The 23,467-nt window shown below is 38.6% G+C and overlaps 1 protein-coding gene across 4 annotated transcripts in view; it reads left to right on the top strand.

Moving 5' to 3' along the window:
* Positions 1-23,467, top strand: part of LOC111145333 (grancalcin) — a 48,986-nt gene that overhangs the window by 11,221 nt on the left and 14,298 nt on the right. For 2 of the 4 annotated variants that reach the window (XM_022500204.1, XM_022500195.1), the window contains exons 3-4: positions 14,736-14,900; positions 21,678-21,747. In XM_022500204.1, the coding sequence (XP_022355912.1) occupies positions 14,757-14,900; positions 21,678-21,747 (214 nt within the window). In that variant the 5' untranslated portion in view covers positions 14,736-14,756. Of the gene's footprint in view, positions 1-12,493; positions 12,634-14,735; positions 14,901-21,677; positions 21,748-23,467 lie in introns of those variants that run through there. The other 2 variants (XM_022500177.1, XM_022500187.1) reach the window with 2 other exon arrangements.

Below are 23,467 nucleotides of genomic sequence, written 5' to 3' on the forward strand. Positions count from 1 at the left end.
TCCCCATTTAACAAAGGTTCATAGAAACCGAGCTTCATAGAAGTTGTATTGCATTGCCCATGTCACACAGCCAGCAGGTGAGCTTGGAGTCAATTATCAATCTCTAAAATATTTATTGCATAGTTCCTTCAAGAGTTAGCATAGGCCGTAATGACTAGAACCAACTGTTTTAATATGTACATTTTCTTATTTTTCCAGCATGGTGAGGCCAATGTATCAGAGATGATTACCATTGATAAGATAGTTTATTACAATTTCTAAGAGGAGGAGGCACACCTTCCTATAGAGAAACACAAGAAAGCAGCAGGGAAAAGAGGAAAGCATGGGCAGAGCCTTTATTGCGGTTTCTATGGGAAAGGCAAAGCAAGATAGGGTAAGCAGAGTTAGAATGGACTAGTTTGAATAATTTTAGAGGACTCTGGGGCATAGAGGTTATCCCTCACTGCCCGGTGTCTGGCCCTGGGGAGACTAGTGCAGAAGAACACTGTCATTTGGGATTTAAGAGCCAGAGAGAGGAGGTAATTTAGGGCAGGGGCTGTGGATAGGCTCGTTTACATATGAAAGGTGAGTCATTTGTTATCTCCAAGAATTGGCTAGTCCTGGGAGGGCCAGTCTCTGTAGTCAGAGAAGCTCTAGATGCCAGGGCATCAAGAATAAAGGAAAGAAGATGATAAAATAAATACACCAATTAACAAATTCTCTTGAACTCAGAATCTGTGTGTGTGTGTGTGTGTGAATGAATGAAATCAGTAGTAATAAAGAGAAATCCTAACTCTGACATTGGTATTAATTTTTTATCTGTATGATGTGATTAGCTGATAGATTTATACATAAATGTTACCAAATATCAATCAAGAAGAAATGTCAAAATTGATCTAAATATCAGCTGTTTTTTTTTTCTCTTTATTGAAAACTATAACAGGGTCAGAAGCTTGCAGATAAATGTTTTCCTGAAAAGTAGAGATCATAATTTCTTATTTCAAATTTATACTGAAAAAGATCTATTTTAGGCACATGGTTTTCCAGCAGAAATGAGTTTTGTTTCCTTCTAAACAGTTTTTATTTTGTGTGCATATTTATTTAAGAAAATGTGCAGGAAGATATCTTATATCGGAATTTGAATTTAAAGAACCCTTTGGTCTTTTTTATCCATCTACCTAGTTATTTGCTCTCTGTGTCCCCATTCAGCCCTTTTGGTAACTTCTCTCCATTTAATTATGCTTTCTGATATCACTAACTACCATTTTCAACAATTTATGAGCAAACCATTGTGTAAAGATTCTGTTGCTAGGTTACATTCTCCTTTAGTGGAATCATGGTGGCTGAATAAAAACCTTGGTTCCTGTTCTCTCTCTCTCTCTCTACCCCCTACACTCCCTCTCAACACTTCTATATAGCCTATTTATTTAATCAACTCTTTGGATTTAATTCACCATTCAATATAATTGTTCTATAAATATTTACCCTATACAGTTTACCTGGATTTCTGCCATACCTTACAGAAAAATAAATGGGTTGAGTCTCTAATTGAAGTTTTTGGGGCACCTGGGTAGCTCAGTAGTTAAGCATCTGCCTTTGGCTCAGGTCATGATCCCAGGGTCCTGGGCTCGAACCCCATGTCGAGCCCCTTGTCGAGCCCCATGTCGGGCTCCCTGCTCAGCGGGTAGCCTGCTTCTCCCTCTCCCTTTGCCTCACCCCCTGCTTGTGCTCTCTCTCTCTTTTCCAAATAATAAATAAAATCTTTAAAAAAGAAAAGAAAGGAAAGTTGTTAAGTCTTGGCAGGATTGTAAGCTGTAGAATTTCTTTTTCTTCAGTGTATATGATATTTTCCACTTGCTCCTCCTGAAGATCCATGTCTACCCTCTACTTTGCACTATGGCCTGGGAGGCTGATGTTTATGGACTGCATCCACTTTCCTTCCCTCTGGCTTCTGATTGAGATCAGCCAGTGGAAGTACTGACGGGAGATTAGAGGCAGGGAAAAGACTGAGGTTGTAGTTTTGGTCCCCTCAGCTCCCTTCTGCACAGTTAGTTCATCGTGTACCCCTCTACTAAAGGTCGTGTGTCAGATGGCCCTCTCCATATAGCTACTGTCTTTAGGTTTCAACACTACTTCTTTGTCTTGCCCTCTCATCCTAAGTGCAGTAACGGATCCTCACTGAGGCTTACATTGAGATGCTGTACCATTCATTATTGCTGTCTGTTAACTACATTAACACCTTTGTAAGTGGTGACTTTTATTAGAGTTCCTCAATTACAATGTTTGAGTGTGCCATCTGCTGTTTTCTGATAGATATGGCAGCAACTGAGTTTTTTGGGTAGAGGTTGGAGAGCAAAGCAAGTGTCCTAGGCAGATTAAATAGAGCAGATCTTGGATGCGGCATTAACTGTGCTCCTTACACGCACCCAGTTTGCGCCTGGCACCATCACCAATCGTGGATCCTCATTTATATTAGTATATATTATAATTCCAATCCTCAGAGATTGCACAGGAGAGTACCAAACTGTTATCTTTTTATTCAGTTCAGTTTTTAATTGAGGATAGTTGAAGCAATAATGTATTATACAGCTTAACTCTTGCTTTAAGCAACTTCAAAATCTCTAAGCATGGGACTTCATCTATCCATTCACTCATTCAAAACTATGGGAGCATTGTCATTTTCCACAGATGAATTAATCAGGTCATGTTTTGTTTTTAAAATATTTTGCAACCATTTTGATGTGTGTCTATCTCCACAATACAACTTATTACTATCTTAGTTTCCTCTTAAAATATAATTGGTGCTACTAATGTCACAAGATTTTGGGGAAACTCACGTATGAAAATGTGTGAAATAGCTCTGAAAAGCATCATGTGCTATATAAATAGATTTTAATTTTTAAAGTTTCTATTACCAGATCTTTTTCCTACCAATAGTTTTACACTGATGAGGGTTGGGGGCGATCTTACCTTCATACATATGCAAAACACCTAAGGATTGGTATAGAAATGGGATGATCTCAGCTTTAGCCTGTCCATAATCTGCTTAAGCACTGCGCCACTTTTATTTTTATACTTTTTTAAAGTAGGTTTGTTAAGCAGAGTCCATGGGTTTCATTCTGCACTTCATGTATCTACTATTTTTTAGAGAGGGAGGTGGAGGGAAGGGCAGAGAAAGAGGGAGAGAGAGAATCTTAAGCAGCCTCCATGCCCAGTGAAGAGCCGACCCTAGGCTTGATCTCACAACCCAGGGATCATGACCTGAGCAGAAATCAAGAGTCCATGGTTTAACCAACTCAGCCCCCAGGTGCCCCCCATGTTTATTGTTTTGATTAAAGTATTTTTGTTTGTAACAGGACCATTCTAACTTAATTCACATTGTATGTGAGCAAAGGAATAAGCACAAGGTAAAGTAAGTATTCAATCAACATGACTTCATTTTTCACTTTCTAGAAAGTCAGTTTTGTGAGCATATGATCCTATGTTATTAATATGGAGTCCAATTGATATTCACAAGCATGAAACTGGGATTTAACATTGTCTGAATAACAAATTATTTTATAGAGGCTATTAATCAGTGTTTCAGCTTTATATATATTTATATATATTAAAGATTTTTATTTAATTATTTGACAGAGAGAGAGAGAGATCACAAGTAGGCGGTGGGGGGGGCAGGCTCCCAGTTGAGCAGACAGCCCAATGTGGGGCTCAATCCCAGGACCCAGAGACCATGACCTGAGCTGAAGGCAGAGGCTTTAACCCACTGAGCCACCCGAGCAACCCACTGTTGCAGCTTTTATTGAGCATTTGTTTGTGAATACATATTATAGTCAACATTTTATATATATATATATATAAAATTCTAAACAAGTTCGAGTTGAACCCAAATTGCTTGATAGGGCTTAATGATCCAAGTGAGGAAGCATATATTCAGAAACTACCATTCTTCACCTCTCTGAAGAGCCCTGTTGACACTTTTTGTATATGCATTATTGTTTTCTAAATTGGTTTTGAGTTTGTGCTTCTGCCAAAAGAGTACTTAATATTACCAGAATCAGAAACAAAAAAAAACCTGTGTTGTTGAAAGCTTAGCTGAATAAGGTCAGTTTGTCAAGTGGCTGGTCTCAGTAATAAATGGCAAATAATATTTACTTCTTTCTTATTTGTGAAGCTTATTATTTTTCTCTGTCCTCACTAGTGGGCATTAACCCTTAGGCATTTGCAATTGTTTTAGACTTAAAATAAAATTATTACTGGTTAGCTTCATTTTATACTGTCAAGTTTTTATGCCTTATACAAATAACACACATAGAGCCTTCATTATTCCATAAAAGACATTATTCCATAAAGACACAATAATTTCTGGAGGAAGTATGATAGTTATTGCATGCATATCAATTAAAACCATGGCATGAAATCTATATGAATACATTTTAGCTAAAATAGATAAACTCTAGAGCAGATCCAAGGTGACCGTACAACAGTGGATGTGATGACTAAGTGTCCCCTGTTTCTCATCTTTCAGATTTTGTGTGCTATAGATTGAACTGTGTCCCCCTAAAATTTATTTGTTGAAGCCCTAACCCCCAGTGTGATGGTATTTGGAGTTGGGAGTCATTTGATGGTGAGGTTTAGGTGAGGTTAGGAAGGTGTGACCCTCACGATGGGATTAATGTCGTTACAAGTAGAGACAACAGAGAACTTGCTTCCTCGGTCTCTCTCCACCCACATACTGAGAGGGCACAGCAAGAATGAGGAGAGGCCATGTGTGCACACGGCAAGAAGGCAGTCATCTGCAACCCAAGAAGAGAGTTCTCACCACACATGGATACTGTTGACACCTTGATCTTGGACTTTCAGTCTCCAGAACTGTGAGAATAAATGCCTGTTGTTTAAGCCAGCCAGTCTATGGTGTTTTGTTACAGCAGCATGAGCTAAGACATTGTATGTATGTTGTTTCTCAAGCTACATGGATTTAAAGTTTGCCAGAATCATTTTGCATATGTAGTAAGCTATGCCTTTTATCTATTAGGTCAAAAAACTATTTCTATTATTAATTTTTTATGGGAAATGATATAAGAGGCATTAATTTCTTGGACCCCTTTTATTTCATTATTAGCATTAAATAATTAATTTTCACATTAGGGCCATTTTGGAGGAATCCTTCCCACCTTCCACACTAAGTTCTCCCTTATCTCCCAATAGTTGCTGCGTATGTAACATACGGAGAATAGCAAGGTTCATTAAGATGCAGAGCATTGGGACGCCTGGGTGGCTCAGTGGGTTAAGCCGCTGCCTTCGGCTCGGGTCATGATCCCAGTGTCCTGGGATCGAGTCCCACATCGGGCTCCTTGCTCAGCGGGGAGCCTGCTTCTCCCTCTGCCTCTGCCTGCCACTCTATCTGCTTGTGCTCACTCTCGCTCTCTCTCTCTCTGATAAGTAAATAAAATCTTTTAAAAAAAAAAAAAAAAAAAAAGAAAGATGCAGAGCATCTTAATGGGTGGTTGGTAGCTGTTCACTCCATCCAGCCTTTCAGATCAATAACCTACCTGACACTACCACTTAATTTCATAGACATCTCAAGTCTGACATGTACAATATTGGGTTTTGATTTGGCCTTGCCAAACAACTCTTCCTCCAGTCTCTACCACTGGCAAAGATATACAAAGCAGGACTCTAGTTAAAGTGGTAAGGATGATTTCAAACCATAATATACTATTTATACTATTAAAAATAGGGAAATAATAATAGTAATAGTAATAGTAATAATAATAATAATGGGGAAAAGGTCCAGTATGAACTGAATTCAACTTTGATTTAGACAGAAGGGACTGGGCATTTGAAAGCAAGAATGAGGGGCACCTGTGTGGATCAGTCGGTTAAGCATCTGCCTTTCAGCTCGGGTCATGATCCCAGGGGCCTCTCTCCCTTTGCCCCTCCCCCTGCTTGTGCTCTTTCATTCTCTATGATAGATAAATAAATAAAATATTTAAGAATAAATAAATAAATGAAAGGGAGAATGAGACAATAAGGAAGGAGTAAGTGAAGACTCTATAGTATTGGGGAAATGGAAGGTTACAAAAAGCAGGAAAAGGAGTTTAGTCTATGTGAAATCCATCTGGGTTTTGCTTAAGGGCACTTAACCAAGTTAGACTTCTGCCCTCTCACAGAGACTAGGAGAATAAGCCCTATCTTCAGATGCTGGCTGGAACAAACAGTAAATTCTTTAGGCAGCCTTGAGTTCTCTCAGGTAAGTGCTTTAAAAGGGACTAGAGTCATCCTAGGAATGCAGCCTTGAGCTGTCAAAATATGTTAGTGTTTGTTCAATTCTTTATAGGCCAGGATTAAGGCCTAGTCAAGAAGGGGGCTCAGAAGAACCTGGCTAGAGTTTGGCCAGGGAGAGAGTATTTGTCACCATGTCACCGAAAAGCCAATCTGATAGCCATCAGTAAATCCTGAGGGCTATCTCTTAAAAACAGAAAACAATTTCACCACTTCTTACCATCTCAGCTGCTGCACCCCCGGTGAACACCATCATCTCTAAATTACCAACAGATTGCTATCTGGTCTCCTTCCTTCTATGCAAACCCCCCTTCAGTCTATTGACAACACAGATGAAAGAGAGATCTTTTACAAATTAAGTCACATTATGTCCTGCTAAAGCTCCAGTTCCTCAGTGGCTTCTAATCTCACACAGAGTATAAAGTCTTTACGATGGCCAGTAAAGGCCCAGGGTGATCTGCCCCAGTGACCCCTGTAACCGCTCTCAGATTTTCGCTTTGGCTCAATCCATGCCAGACTTACCAGCCTTCTTGATGTTCTCTAAATAGGTCAGGAGGCTTCTGCCTTCTGCTTCTGCCTGGAACATTCTTTCTACAGGTAACTACATATCTAACCTACTCATTCCAAGTCTTTGGTGAAACATCACCTTCTTTGTTTTTGAGCAGCATACCCTTCCCTTCTTAATGAGGCTATCTTGAGCATCTCATTTCAAACTGCAACCTATTCTGTCACTGTTCCAGGCTTGCAGGGTTCTTGGCTCACAGAGTCAAAGAATGATGCTCATGGACACAAAAGGGCACAGTTATAGTTTATTAAGTGAATTATTATATTTATATATTATATTTTATATTACATATTATATTTAAGTTTATTATGTAAAAGAAAGAAAGCTCTCTAAAGGGAGAGGGGTCCCCCTGTGGTCTCCCAATGACGTAGTTTTTGAATGTTGGTGAGGTCAGATCCAAAGGCCAAAAAAGAATTCTTGAGATGTCTTTAGTGCAAAAAGGTGGTTTTATTAAAGCACGGGGACAGGACCTGTGGGCAGAAAGAGCTGCACTGGGGTCATGAGGAGTGGCCCATTATATACTTTGAAGTTGGGAGGGGGTTAGGGATACCGTCAGCTTCTAAGGAATTTTGGAAACAAGGTTTCCAGGACCTTGAGGGGGTTAGCTGTTGTTGGGAAAAGGTCATTTATTACTTTCTAACAAAACCTTAGTTATGAAAGAGTTACATATGAGATATATATTGGTGGGTCGTGTGATTGGGGATGACTGCTAACATGTATCTTGGGGCGGGGGGTGGTTAGAGATAAAGGAGGTTTCCAAAGGAATTTTTTTTTTTTTTATTTGACAGAGAGAGATCACAAGTAGACGGAGAGGCAGGCAGAGAGAGAGAGAGAGAGAGGGAAGCAGGCTCCCCGCTGAGCAGAGAGCCCGACGCAGGACTCGATTCCAGGACCCCGAGATCATGACCTGAGCCGAAGGCAGCGGCCTAACCCACTGAGCCACCCAGGCGCCCCTCCAAAGGAATTTTTATATGTTAAAGTAGACTTACAGGATCCTGGAGGTTGGGCTAAGATTGGTTTTTGCCCTTAGTAGTGTGTCAACATCCAGGCAGCTGAGTCCCAGAGGAATGTCACTCTGCCTGTTTCAAGGACTTATCAATGGGCTGTAAGTAGTAAGGGAATTTAATAATTTTTCTTCTCCTTTTATTTCCCACATCATCACCTTACTCCCCCCATCTCCGTTTACATTTTCCTTTTGTTTTGTAGCATTTTTCATCTCCTAACATACCGTCTACTTGATTCATTGTCTTTATTTATTGTTGTTTGTTCTCCTTGCTAGAATGTGAGGTCCAGAAAAGCAAAAATTTTCCCCCAACCTTGGTGTATTTTTTTTTTCTCATATAAACTAGGGCTACATTATAGATGTTCATTAAAATTTCTTTTAATTAATGAATCAGTTTAAGTGAAATTTCTTAATGATATAAAATAAGCTCCATGGGGCACCTGGGTGGGTCAGTGGGTTAAGCAACTACCTTTGTCCCAGGTCATGATTCCAGGGTCCTGGGATGGAGACCCACATTGGGGCTCCCTGTTCAGCAGGGAGTCTGCCTCTCCATCTGTCTCTCCCCTAGCTCATGCTCTCTCTCTCACACACTCTCTCAAATAAACAAATAAAATCGTTTTTAAAAATTGTAAAAAATAAAATAAGCTCCATTAATGTTGTTTTTCTTTTTCTTTTCTTTCTTTCTTCTTCTTTTTTTTTTTTTTTTAAGATTTTATCTATTTATTTGACAGAGTGCATGCACAAGCAGCAGGAGTGGCAGAGGGAGAGGGAGAAGCAGGCTCCACTAAGCAGAGAGCCTGATATACCAGGACCCTGGGGTCATGACCTGAGCTAAAGGCAGACTCTTAACTGACTGAGCCACCCAGGTGTCCCAGTGTTGTTTTTCATTAGCTGGTATGTCTTGTTTTAGTATTTAGCATATAAATAATTTCTTTGAGAGAAGTACCCTCCAGCTCCGGAACTGAAGTTTGCTGAGGAGCAGTAAAATTTTACTAACTCTCATGTCCTTGTCTCTCCCATTCCCCACACCCCCCGAACCCCCATTCTTTTTTTTAACCACTTTTTTTTAAAGATTTTATTTATTTATTTGACAGAGACAGATCACAAGTAGGCAGAGAGGCAGGCAGAGAGAGAGAGCGCAGGAAGAAGGCTCCCTGCTAAGCAGAGAGCCAGATGCAGGGCTCGATCCCAAGACCCTGACAGAGGCTTAACCCACTGAGCCACCCAGGCATCTCCCCAACCCCCATTCTATAGAGGGGAAAGCAAATGAGGTAGCAACAGATAGGAAAGGAAAACCTAAATAACTCAGTGTTTATAGTGTACTAGAAAATGTACTGGTTAATTAAATATCTAAATTTATGGTAAGACCAAAGTTCACCCAGATTTGGAAGAAATACCATAGGTAGACATAATCATGAAAGCTTAACATGCATCAGAAAACATGTATCCTGTGTAAGAGAAGTAAAGTAATTGGCTAATTTTAGTCAAAACAATGCATTTTCTTTCTATTTGTCTAGTTTTTGATATGCCATTTTTCTGCCCTTTAAACCATTTCCTTCTATAGTGTAAATAATTTTTACTATGTTTGGAAATGCTATGGTTGGGAGTGGGCAGGGAGGGGGAAATGCACTGTTAAAGAGACTACATTCCGCAGCCAGGCTGCCTGGGTTCTAATTTCCGCTTTGCTACTAACTGCACATCTGGGGGTAAGTGATAACACCATTCTCCACCATTCCACATGTGTGAAATGGTGATACTCAAGAGTATATACCCAATGAAGTTGTTTTGAGGAACGGCCCCTCATAGCACACAGGGCCTGTCACACAGCGTTCACTCTATAAGTAACTATTTTTATGAAATAGTGGAGTGTTTTCTGAAATAAAAACGCATAATTTCAAATTGGATTTTATACATTACATTTTCATAAAATGACACTGGTCATACACTACTAACTGAACCATGAGCCAAATTTTCATTACTATTACTTAAAAAAAAATCTGTGTGGGCTCAAGTGAATTTTTAAATTCCTATACTAGAACATTTATAATTTGAAATACGAAGTTTAGAGAAAGATACTGCAGATGGTGTGTCGAAAGACCTCTTTGGAGCTTGTGGTACATCGTACATAGTACTTTATAAGAGGTAAAGCAATTCTTCCTTTACCTTTCTGAGTTCTTGGCTGAGATCCTTGTAATAAAAAATAGATTAACAAGAGAATAAACCCAGATGTTTATTGACATGTATCCTCATGTATACATGGGAAATACCCAGGGAAAACTGAGTAACTTTCAGAGGTGATTCTAGCTTAGATACCATCTTCAGCTAAAAAGAAAAGGAAGAAGGGTGAGGGGAGGCTAACTGTGGGGAGGAACCCGGAAAAGCAGTGTGAACAAGTGTAAGATTTGTAATGCAGATTTCAGTATGCATCTTCTCCATTGATAAGGGTCTAAAGTTGTCTGGAGGAATCATCTTTGTTCTTCCTGGTAGGGAGGGAGGAGAAGGACACTTTTATAAATTTCTGTGGTGCTTTTAGACAAATACAGGGAGAGCAGAGAGATTTTCTTTTATCTGCTTCTTCTCAATTGTTTTCAATTCAAAATAAGCCTTATGCCAAAGTGGCATATTTTGGAAATGAATACTGTCCTTCAGTAGGAGTTTCCCTAGGCAGCTCTTTTTCTAAGAAAGAGATACACTGCCAAGAACTGGGAAGGATCTGATATTTTATCCCACTTGTAAGCTAACAAGTAGTCTGCCACAGTTTCTTAGAAGTTGACAGATGCATGAGATTCCTCTGTCAGAGACAAAGGGTTTTATTACTCATAGCACCACAGGCAGCGTGAGCTTCAGACTCATAAATTCTTCTTGCTCCCAAAGCTGCCAGTGTGAACTGGAGCTGCGATGCAGGAGCTGCACAAGCAGCCAGGGTTTGGATCAGAATAATGGACAAGTCCAAGTTTAGAAATGTCATGCTAGCAAACCAACCTATACTTTGTCCTGGAGGAACAGATTATCTTTGTTATCCTGCAACAAATTTCTCTGCCCTTGAGGGAAATATCCCTATCTTTGAAACTACATGTGTAGAAATGCAAGAAACCCATGGCGACTTGACCCCAACATACACAAACACAATACAAACTAAGATTATAAAGATGAAAAAAAATGCACAAAAATTCTAACCACAGATTTAAACTAACATTATAAATGTAAAACACTCTATCCTTTCTGATCATTTCTTTGAATATGTCGTTAATCAATTAGAATAAAACCTTGCAACAATTTATTTTGCTCTGTAGTAAATTATCACTTGATGCTTTAATAGTCACATGTTTTTCCTCTTACCAAGTATGATCTCCCTCCATTTAGTCCCATAATCAAAACTTACTGTCTAAATTATTTCTTATTATGTTACAGGAACTAACACACTTTCTCAAGAGTGGCTTGCACATTAGCAATCTTCCTTTTTCTCTGCCTCTTCCTGATAAAATTAAGTTTCACAAGGTTCCTTCTCAGTAGTGTAGCTGGGCAATTATTACTCAGCTTTGCAAGGTGGTTTTCTTCTGCTAATAGACAGCTAACGCTTTTTTACCCCCACATCCTACGCTCCCCCCCCCCACATTCTTATTTTTAAAAAACATTTTAGGGGTTGTCACATTCTTCAGAGATAATATCATCCTGGTTTTTTTCTTTGTTTTTAAGCTAAAGCTACTAAAGCCGTTTGGTGGGTGTATATGTGCATCGTGTCCTTTTAAAGCCAGAGCTACAAAATTCATCTGAGTTCCAGAGAAAAGCAGAACTGTCGATTACTCTTACTGAATAAATTAAAGTAACTGTTTAACTTTTCACCAAGTGATAAAAACCAAGCTGTTCCCTTCGGTGGATATAATTACGAAGGACATCCTAAGAGTTTGTACAAAGGTTGGGTCATCGGTAGAGTTGTCAGAAAATATACAGGCTACCCTGTATATTAACATATAAACAGTGAATAATTTTTTACTGTAACTGTATGCCTCGTGTGATATTTGGGACATACATATATTTTAAAAAATCATTGTTTATTTGAAAATTAAATTAACCAGACATCCTGTATTTTTATGTGCTAAATCTGGCAACCCTATTCGCCATTTACCCACCAAACAAACTACAAATAACCTTTTGGTAAAATTTCGCATCAAGTGGGTTTTAGCTCAGAAGCACTCCCCTTGGGGCAGAGAGGTTTCAAAGTTTTGGTGATCTGACATCAACACGACGCAAAAATAAACGTGAGTAATTGAAAGGTTTGAAATTCACAGAGGCAGACTTGGAAGTCCAGCTCAAAAGAGTGGAGGAATAGACTAAAAGAAGTCATGGACTGGCGGGTTTAGGGGTTCTCGGGAGAAAAAAAACACTGGAGCCTGGAGAACCTAGCCGAAAAGTGTGAAAGTTACTGGAGCAAAGACTTCTGCAGTTTAGTGAGGAGAGAGCGCGAGACCTGAGCGAGCCAATAGGAGCCGAACAGAAGGGGGCTGGGTGCGTGAAGCCAATCAGAGATGAGATGGGTGGGATTAGACTCCGGGAAGGCGCGGGCTTCGGCGCTTGGGCTCCGAACTCAACCAATCGGAACCGAGCAGGGCGGGGTAGGACACCGGGAAGGGGCAGTCTCAGGGAAGTAAACCGCACGGCCAGCGCGTCTTTCAGCCTCCTCTGCTTCTGCGTCTGCCCTGCACCTGCAGCTTCGCCTTTCTCCCAGTAGGGCGGACGCTGACTGGAAGGGTGACGAGGCACGCTTGCTTGGCTCGTAATGGCCTACCCGGGATACGGAGGAGCGGTGAGTCGCACAGCTCCTCCGCCGCCTCCGCCCTCGCGGGGTGGGGCGCCCCTGCGGGCGGTGCAGCGTACGGGGTCCGCCCCCTGCCTCCGCTTGGTTTGATGGGTCTCTCGTACTTCGCGGTGTTGAGACACCTCGCGGTGTTGAGACACCTCGCGGCATTGGAACCTGGGGCCAGGGGGGCGCCTTAGTCGAGTCCTTGTGAGGCGGGGATGTGCTGTGGTTTTGGAAAGTTTCTTCCCGGATTGGAGGAACTAAAGCGCCCTTTTCTTGTTGCAGTAATATTTTGTGGTCGACCCCCACCTTCCTCAGTTTTGCTGGACGTCCTCTTTCAGAATTTTTGGCCACTTCTTGTTTTCTGTCCTTTAAGTTGCTTATGAATAAATTAAGGTGTGCCAGATGTCTCCCAATGTTTACTCTTCTATCAAGGGCAATCTGTTCTAGACTTTTTTGGGAGGTAGGAAGCATTAGGTTATTCTTCCTTACATAACTTTTTATCCTTAGCCTCCTTTGAGAGTTGGAAGTTGTAATTTGTGGTTATATACTCTTTTTTTTTTTTTAATTCCCGAAATTGCTTTATTGGGTATCTTTTAATGGTCTTTTTTCTTCTTTTAAAAGAAGCAACTTTTTAAAAATCTCATCTTTTTTGGTTTGCTTGTTTTTAATCCATTATATTGTTTTAACGTTTACTGTTTACTTGTACTTCATTGTTTCATAATCTAGTTGTGCTTTTCCTGGAGTTTGAAAGGCATCTTCTGGAGCTCCAGCACTTCCTCCATACATTTACCCTTACACATCCAGCTGCTCAGCTCTTCAAACTGCTGGTAGTATCCGATCTTATGATTCCTTCCCTCCCCCCACTTTAGAATAAGTTTTTTCTTTCTTTTTTGCCTTCTGACAATCTCTATTCATCTTTCAAGGATGCAGGTCAAGATTTTTGTTCAGTATGGAATAACAAACAATCTTGTTGCTTCTTTCTCTTCCAGACTCATAAAAATGCTCAGTAAAATGCCTAAGGTATTAAAATGTATACCAAGTTCCAAAGTTAAAAAAGTAGAGAGAATGGGGCGCCTGGGTGGCTCAGTGGGTTAAAGCCTCTGCCTTCGGCTCAGGTCATGATCCCAGAGTCCTGAGATTGAGCCCCGCTTCGGTCTCACTGCTCAGCAGGGAGCCTGCTTCCTTCCTCTCTCTCTGCCTGCCTCTCTGCCTACTTGTGATCTCTGTCTGCCAAATAAATAAATAAAATCTTTAAAAAAAAAAAAAGTAGAGAGAAGCCATAGCCATAGCAGGAAACAAACATCAGAATATTTACATTTGAACCATAGTCTCCTTCTTATTAGTTATTTGACCTTAACCGAATTAGGAAACCTCTCGAAGTTTCAGGTTCTCAATGACAAAAAGGACATAGTAGTTTAATACCTCATAACATTTTTGGAAAATCAAAGCACATGATGAAAAGTACTTAGTACCTGGGCTATAAAAAAAACCTCAGTAAATATTAGCTGTGTATTATTTTTGTTGGTATTATTGTTATTCTTATTAGTTTTGAAGACTGTGGTTGGAATTAATCACTTTATTGATCTGTTTATTGGTGTCTTGCTTTTTAAAAAAAAAAATATTTTCTGGTGGAGACGGTGTTTGCATTCTATGCAGTTTCCCATGCCTAGTTCACAGTTTTATTGTGTTTACCATGTATTCTTCTAAGTATGTGTCTGAAGTACACTACTACTTAGTTTGACTGCAGGTGAAATTTTTTTGTATTTTTTTGCTTTTTATTTCAGTGATGTTGATGGTAAACACTTGAAAAGTGTGCTTCATGTTCATCTGTTAGATTAAGTTCTCAGAGGCTAGAGAGGTTTTTTTGTGTGTGTGTTACACTTCTTTTGTTGTTGGATAATGTGTTAATGAACTCAGTTACCTCCTAATGCAGGACATCTAGCATTTTGTAGCTAATAGCGTATGTAATATGAATTCGGTTGCTTTTAGTAACTTTCTATTCTTGCTTTTCTGTGGACTCATCATAAATATTTTCTTTCATACCAACTTTAGTGGGTAACAGGTAATATTTGTATTAAAAACCTTATCCTTTTTCACTCTTATAGTTTGGAAATTTCAGTGGTCAGATGCCAGGAATGCAGATGCAGATGGGACAGCCAGTTCCAGGAACAGGGCCAAACCTGCTCCCTGGTGGATACCCAGCATATTCTGACAGTTATTCCTCAGCGGGAGACCCCATGTGGACATACTTCACTGCTGTTGCTGGACAGGTGAGGTGTTAAATACATAGCACAAATACTGGTTTTTGAAAGTGAGTGCTATTTAAAAGAAATGTGAGCTATTACCTAGTGTGTTATTTTACATGCATATGAAATTTGTATTTTAAGCTTATCTAGACTGATTTTTATCTTGAGATCAGAGATGAGTCTAGTCATAATTATTTCATTTTTAGAAGTCCATTGGTATGATGCCTGACACATTGTTCGTTTCACTAAGACTGGAAACTGTGGTGCATGGTGACTGAGCCAGAGAGGATTGGGGAAAATAGATCTACATGATCTACATGTTAATCTCCATGAGGAGGCTGGGACACAGTATCAAAAAGGAGACTTTTAAATTGTGAATGGTTCTGGGAGAGACTTGATGGTAAAGCCAGTCAGGAAAGGGTAAAGAAAACACCAGAATAGAAGTTCAAATATCAGAGTAGTAAAAAGAGATAGATTCACACTTGAGTCTTAGTCACAGTCTGTATCTCTTCTTTTAGATTCACCAAGAAAAACTTAGAGAGTAGTTAGAATTTCACAGGACTTTGATAACATTTTTCATTTACTCATTCACTTGAGTGTTCACTAGGTCCCATATGCTTGGCTATTTATAGAGGATATACACAGAATTATTATATATGGCGGACACTTTGTTTTGGTGACCCCAATTCCATTCACAACCTCTTTTTCCCTTCTGTGGTAGAAGTTGGAAAAGCCCTACTACAAGCCCAGACACCTTGAATCTAGTAAATGTAGCTGTGTGCCACAGGACTGGCCACTGAGACGTAGGTGCAATTTCTTTAGGATGTTTTCCTTTTCTAAACGAGAAAAGCCTTCCTGGCAACTAGTAATGGCCCTTTTTGCTCCTTGATTCTTCCTGTCTGGAAAGGGAACTTGAGATAGGGAAGTGCTACAGCCACCTTGGTACCTTGTGTCAACAAGCTTGAGAGAACAGCCTTTGGATGGGATGTGTAGAAAAATGTAAAGAGATGGACGGCATTGTAAAGTTGCCGTACAGTCCTGTTCTGCCTAGCCTCAGGCTTCTTGTATAAAACAATAAACCCTTAACATTCCATTAGTGTGTGTATATATATATATCTATCTATCTATCTATCTATATATATATAGATAGATAGATAGATAGATATATATATATACCACATCTTCTTTATCCATTCATCTCTCAGTGGACTTCTGGGCTCTTCCCATAGTTTGGGTTTCGTGGATGTTGCTGCTATAAACTTTGGGGTAATATTATGCAGCAACCCCTCTCCCCCCAAAAAGAAAGAAATCTTTCCATTTGCAACGATGTGGATGGAACTAGAGGGTATTGTGCTAAGCGAAATAAGTCAGCCAGAGAAAATACAAGTATCATACAATCTCACTGATATGTGGAATTTAAGAAACAAGACAGAGGATCATAGGGGAAGAGAGGAAAAAACAAAACAAGATGAAACCAGAAAGGGAGACAATCCATAAGAGACTGAGGGTTGCTGGAGGGGTGGGGGATGGGAGGGATGGGGAGTTTGGGTGATGGACGTTGGGGAGGGGATGTGTTGTGGTGAGCGCTGTGTGTTGTGTAAGACTGATGAGTTAGAGACTTGTACCCCTGAAACAAACAATGCATTCTCTGTTAATAAGAAATAAAAAAATAAATAAACCATTATTGGTTTAAACCTCTTTGATAGTATTTTCTATTGTTTGCAACTAAATGCAATGCTGTTACATGATAACTCTTAAGTAGTGTAATGCTGGAATATGTCTGTTATCTCTAAGTGACTATATAATTTATTTTATAAAATTACAAGTTAAAACATAAAAACTGGGCGTAGATTTAGGGACTTTTATTTGACTTCTGAACTCTTTCAATGTTACAGTTGGGAACAATTATTTGCATTTTTGTACTATTTGATATTTGCATTAAATTTTTCACAGTTTTAGGGGCGACTGGGTGACTCAGTGGGTTAAAGCCTTTGCCTTCGGCTCGGGTCATGATCCCAGGGTCCTGGGATCGAGTCCCTCATCGGGCTCTCTGTTCAGTGGGGAGCCTGCTTCCTCCTTCTCTCTCTCTGCCTGCCTCTCTGCCTACTTGTGATCTCTGTCAAATAAATAAAATCTTAAAAAAATTTTTTTTCACAGTTTTGTGATTTTGAAGATTTATTTATTTTAGATGGGATGAAGGGCAGAGGGAGAAGAAGAGAGAGAGAATCTCAAGCAGTCTCTGTGCTAAGTGCATAACCTGATTTTGGGTGGGGGTCGGTGCTTGATCTCCAACCCTGAATTTGTGACCTCAGCCGGAACCAAGTTGCCGTGCTTACCTGATTGCACCCCCCAGGCACCCCTAGTTTTGTGCTTTTGAATAGTAAAACTCCATGAGCACATGGCCCTTGACATTTTCTCCCTTAAGCACTAGGAATATATTAACCATTCCGTAAATGTATTGGTTGGATGTGTAAGCTGGCCCATCTTCAGTGTTTAGTCTAAATATTTAAACAGTTATTTTATCTGTTGAATTTTGCCCAGCTTTAAGGAATCAGGTAAGTTTACTGAACTCACCTCTGCATCTGTTTTTTTGTTTGTTTGTTTGTTTGTTTTTTTGGATAGGTCTCATAATTAATGATGTTCTATGAGAAATGTCCAATTAAAGGTTTCTACAGTGTTCCTTTTTATTGGATGACATTTTTTGAGCAGTAATGATTCAGTCCTCAGTTGTTTAGGGGAAATTCCGATTTGTACCTTTGCAAATACACATACACACATACACACATGAGACATGAATGTCAGTAATACCAACAGCTTTAACTTGAATGTGCATATTGCTTTTCCTTTTTCACACAGAGGTAGGTAGGCAGGATGGATGTACCTTTTTATTATAAATGAATAACTGGAGATTAAGGTTTAGTAACTGAACAAATAGGACTTGAACTTGGGTATCATTTCAGACTTGCTGCCTATTAGTTAACCTAACCAATGGCAACTAATTTTTTGTTAATGATCTAACTAAAGGTCTTCTTCAATTAGAAAATGCAGTTTTCTACCACTAAAGCTCTTTTGTTAGGGTTTATAGAGTTGATCATTATCATTAGCTCACACTGCAATAAGGAGATCCAAAGAGATCGCTTGGATTTTCTACATAGAATTTAGGAAGACATTACTTGTTAGTTAGTCAATTAAGATAACATGTTTTCATAAAATGTATGAAATATGAGTATGAAGTAGTATACTAAGAGAATGCTTTCTGATGGTAATAACTTGTAGAAAAGCTAGTCAGGTTGTTCTTCAGACCCCAAAAATTCTGAAAAAACACATGTAAAATAGAATTTCACTCATTAATTAGATTTTAGATTTTTAAATTTAATTGACACTTGAAAGAGAAGTTGTAATATTTTCAACCTTTGGAAATAGTGAATGGACATGGCCACAAACTGTCAGAAATGACTATAGTTGAACCAAGAACCAATGATAATTGTCTTCATTCTACCAGACAACCAACCTGCCTTGTATTATGTCTGATGCTAGGGCTTGGGGTTGCAGAGATGAGTGAAACTTAGATCCTGACTTAGAAGATCTCTGCCAAGTCAGGGACATAGACGCACAAGGAATGATAATGGCACAGGAAGGAAGTGCTAAAGATAAACAGGCGAAGATTATGGCAACACTGAGAGAGCGTTCTCTTGTCTTTATGCTTGTTGTCTTTGCCTAGAATAGCACTGTCCAAAGTAAACAGAATAAAAGAGCCACAAACGTAAGCCACATAGGTAGTTTTGAAGCCTCTTACCAGAGGCTTTACATTTTAAAAAGTAAAAGAAAAGGTGAAATTGATTTTCATAATATATTTTATTTAACCCAATCTATCAAAAATACTAATATGCCAACATGTAATCAATATAAAAGTTATAAACAGTATTTTGCAATTTTGTTGTTATGACGTCTTGGAAATTTGGCATATATTTTACACTTACAGAGCATCTCAGATGAGACTAGCCATGTTTCGGTGCCCAGTGAACTATATGGCTAGTGGCCACTGTATTAGACAACACAGGCCTAGAACACTCTTCCTTCAGATATCTGCAGAGCTTGCTCCTTTCTTTCTTCAGATCTTGAAATTCACTTTTTTTATGCTGTAAGTAAATCCACCTATCAGTGATTTAGTTATAGGTGAATTCACTTTATCAGCCTTAGTGAGGCTTTCCTTAACTGTCTGTATAAAGTAGTGTTGGTCTACCGCATAGAGCCCATATACACACTCCGTATCACTTTTACTCTGCTGTATTTTTCCCCTTAGTACTTATTACCATCAAATATAATTTTTGATTTATTGTCTCTTCCACCACTAAAAAGTAAGCTCTGTGAAAGCAAAGAGTTTCTTTTGAACACTGATACTAGTCCATTTAGTGGTGCTTGAACATAGTAGGGGGCTCAAGAAATACTTGTTAAGTGAATGGTTCTTTCTAAAATGGAAGACATCTGTTCATTTATTTCTCTGCACTATCTTAACATACTTGTTTTCATGTCTACTTTGTAAGATTAATTTCATCTTGTATGAGCTTTTTGTTGGCTGTCTTTCTGAACAGTTGATTTGTTAAGGTATTTTGGGATTTTGGTTTCTAAACCTATTTAACATGGAGTTTTTGTTTATTTCCTCCCTCCCTTTTTTTGTCCTCTTTTGTGTCTCCCTCTGTACTCATGTCAGTCTTCCTTATCTAGTGGTTTTGTGATTTTCCTCACCTCCATTGTGTCCAGATTCCAATTTCATGACAGCTCAGGGCTCCTCCCAGGTAGTGGTACTGCAGATAGCTTAGCCCAGCATTTTAGTTCTGCTTTCCTAAGCCTTCCACGTCTCAGAAATGGTATCATCAGGAGATAGTCTGTAGTATAGTTTGTTTTGCCTCTTGTCCTGAGTAGAGCATCCCATCTCACTTCCTGTGTTCAGATGGTGTGCCACTCACAGTCCCCATGCCTTGTGAAGTCCTCAGAAGCAAGCCCCCTGCCCTGACTGCGCATATGTCTTTGAGTGTACAGAATCCAGAGAAAGGTCCTCTGTGTGCTAAGTGGACTTTTCTCTGAGATGTTAGAGAAGAAGCTTGTATTTGAACAGAGATTATCATCAGACCACATAGGATTGATTTCCTTCATTTTAATTGAATTGGTCAAGGTTTTTAGTAAATTCAAATTGCTCTTTTCTAGAAAGTTTTCATTTCGAGCCTGTTGTTTGCACAAGGCATTATTTTTATAAATGAGGAAAAAAAATTGATGAAGCTTAGTAATTCTCATTAATTTTATTCTCAGGTGTAGTATCAATTTTCCACTTAAGAAAAATCAAAGAAAAAGGTAATTTATGACCACATTATCTTTAGTGTAGTAGAAGAGAGGAGGCATTTTTAAATTAAAAATGAGAGAAAAGTCATTTCCTTCTTTTGCTTCTGTTTTACTAATTTGTAAAAAATTGTCTTTCAAAATTTACCCTGCAGTAATTGACAAGGATCTGCTGTCTGTGCCATCATTTCACTGAGACACTATGGACAGTGGCAGTGTGGACTTCATTGATTGTTTTGTTTGTTTGTTTTTTTACTGATGATTTCTTAGATCATGTTAGAAGTGTTTGTGTAGTGTTTCAAAGTCTTGAAATATAAAAATGGTTTGATACAGCAGGAAGGTAGGTAATCGCTTAAATAAAGATTCCTTCTAAAGTCTTTATCATTGGAGGAAAAATTGCTAACGTACCTTTGATTCTAAACATATGGCTAATTTTTTAAAGTATAATTTTCTTAGTTCAGAATTTATTAAAATTTTGTAAGCAAAATCCCAGAACTATGCATGGCAGAGAAAGGAACACTTAGATAATCTGTGTAGACACGTGCATGATCCATTGGAAAGAATGCTTCTTACATTTTTAAATTCTTGTTAGAACCACTGGAATTTTTGTTATAAGGAATTCCTTATTAAAGACTCATTGGAATATGAGTAGTTACAGTACTTCTTGGAAGTTGGTTGTAAACATTTTTTCTTTATTTACTGGGTCTCTTACAAAACCAAACTCTTTCAAAGTTCGTGTTTTAAATTTGTTTCCCTGATTCTTTCTCAGAGCTATTGTTTTACATTTGTGACAGTGTTTATGATGCTTTCAAGTAAATTACTCTGTATATTTTTGTAGAAAATAGGTAGAGGTACTGAAACATAATGGGAATATTCAACCTGTTTCACTTCCATTGTGATTTCTTGATTGTGTTAAAAAAAATTATTTCCCATAGTAAGTTCAAACAAGAATGTTTGGGAAATAATCAGAATAGCAACAAGATGCAGGATGACTCTAAAATTTTGCTGGGGGTAGCCGGGGAAGTAGGGGGAAGTTATTCTCTCCTTCCAGTTATGGCTTCATATCCCTTAAAAGTAACACCCCATGAAAGGGGCTACTAGGGGAATGTTTTTGAGATTTTTCTTTGGTCGTTTTCCCGTTTTAAGTAGAGATGCAAGATTCTCACTAGGTATTTTGACCTATTATAGGTCAGAATGATTATGGTGTTTCTCAGAAGTAGAAAAAATAAATTATACTTGAAGTTCTTAAATATTAATAGAATATAAGTTGATTGTAAAAAAATTATTTACTTTCTGTGCTGTTTTATAATATGCCTTTGCTGTCAGTAATTACCTCTACAATTTTGTAGTTGATAATAATGTTTTAAAGAATGCATATTTATTGAATAGCCTAAAACAGCCAATTAGCATACTAATATGATTTGATATAATTGTGCATTAAATCAGATTATAATTATTTTTTGACAGGATGGTGAAGTGGATGCTGAGGAACTTCAGAAATGTTTGACACAGTCTGGAATTAATGGAGCTTATTCTCGTGAGATCTTCTCCCCGCCCCTTATTTAAAATATTTTTAAAAATATTTTTATTGAAGTTATATATGCACATAATTTAAAGAGTCAAATAGTTCTGCAAAGCTTATTGTGAAAATAACTGTTCCTTGTGCATAATTATCTCCCCAATGTTAACCACTCATATAGGAAATTTCATTCAGCTTTTGCAGCTGATCCTTTTGAAATTTGCTTCCAGATCTCAAAATAGCATGCTTTTATCACTATAGATTTTCAGTTTTAGTGATTAACAGTTGATATCCTGCTATGGAAGATGAGAATTAACTCTCTTGGAACTTGAAACTCACTCTTGCCCTAGTACTTCACATTGGACTATTTCCCAGTCCTTCTCCCTCCAGTAGAGCTGTGTAGTAATTTCATTAGTACACATTAGTACTAATTTCATTTGTACACATTAGTATATATCAGTAATCAGTATTTGTCTTATTGTTATTATCTAAATGTTCTTCCTCTGTCTTGTGATAATGTGTGATTAATTTCCCCTTTTATATGCTGTTTTACTTTTTCTGAAATTAATCATCATTTTGAAACTTTTTATTGTGACCTACTTTATTTTTTTTTAATTAACATAAAATTTATTATTTGTTTCAGGGGTACAGGTCTGTGATTCATCAGTCTTTTTTTTTTTTTTTGAAGATTTTATTTATTTATTTGACAGAGATCACAAGTAGGCAGAGAGGCAGGCAGAGAGAGAGTAAGGGAAGCAGACTCCCTGCTGAGCAGAGAGCCTGATGCGGGGCTTGATCCCAGGACCCTGGGATCATGACTTGGGCCAAAGACAGAGGCTTTAACCCACTGAGCCACCCAGGCGCCCCTGTGATTCATCAGTCTTAACACAATTCACAGCACTCACCATAGCACATACCCTTCCCAATGTCCATCACTCCTGTCATTCCTTCATTATCATTCCAGAATGGACTTTCCGTGCTCTTTGGAGTTGGAGCTCCCTTTTTTCATCTCTATTTCTCTATTTCTCTGTTCATCTCCCTATTTCATCTCTAGTCATTTTTTAAAAAATTCAATAAAATACAACATTTACCAGCTTCTTAATAAGAGAATATATGGGAACAAAGTCTTTTTAGGCTTTATCTGAAAATGCTTTCATTCTGTCCACAGAATTCAGTGACCAGGTATGCAACTCTGCATTACAGATTGTTTTCATTTATAATTTTAAAGACATTGCTCCATCATTTCTAGCATCCACTGTTACTTTATCTTTCTGTTTCCTGCCAGTATGTCAGTTTTTTCACTGTGGAGGCTTGTGAGATCTTCTTTTTGTGCCTGGTTTGGAATTTCAGAGTGATGTGCCTGGACTTGTGTGGGAACTCAGTGGGCATTCTCAGACTGGGAATTCATTTACTTTAATTCTGAGACATCTTCTTTAGTGATGTTTTCTCAATTATCTCCTTCTAGAATGCCTGTCATTTCGGCTGGGTCACTTTTCTTAATATTTTTGTCTCCTATCTCTGTGGAGGCTTGTGAGATCTTCTTTTTGTGCCTGGTTTGGAATTTCAGAGTGATGTGCCTGGACTTGTGTGGGAACTCAGTGGGCATTCTCAGACTGGGAATTCATTTACTTTAATTCTGAGACATCTTCTTTAGTGATGTTTTCTCAATTATCTCCTTCTAGAATGCCTGTCATTTCGGCTGGGTCACTTTTCTTAATATTTTTGTCTCCTATCTCTG

The sequence above is a fragment of the Enhydra lutris genome, unplaced genomic scaffold (assembly GCF_002288905.1).
Source record: "Enhydra lutris kenyoni isolate GAN:26980312 unplaced genomic scaffold, ASM228890v2 scaffoldscaffold1, whole genome shotgun sequence".
In the NCBI taxonomy this organism is placed as follows: domain Eukaryota; kingdom Metazoa; phylum Chordata; class Mammalia; order Carnivora; family Mustelidae; genus Enhydra; species Enhydra lutris.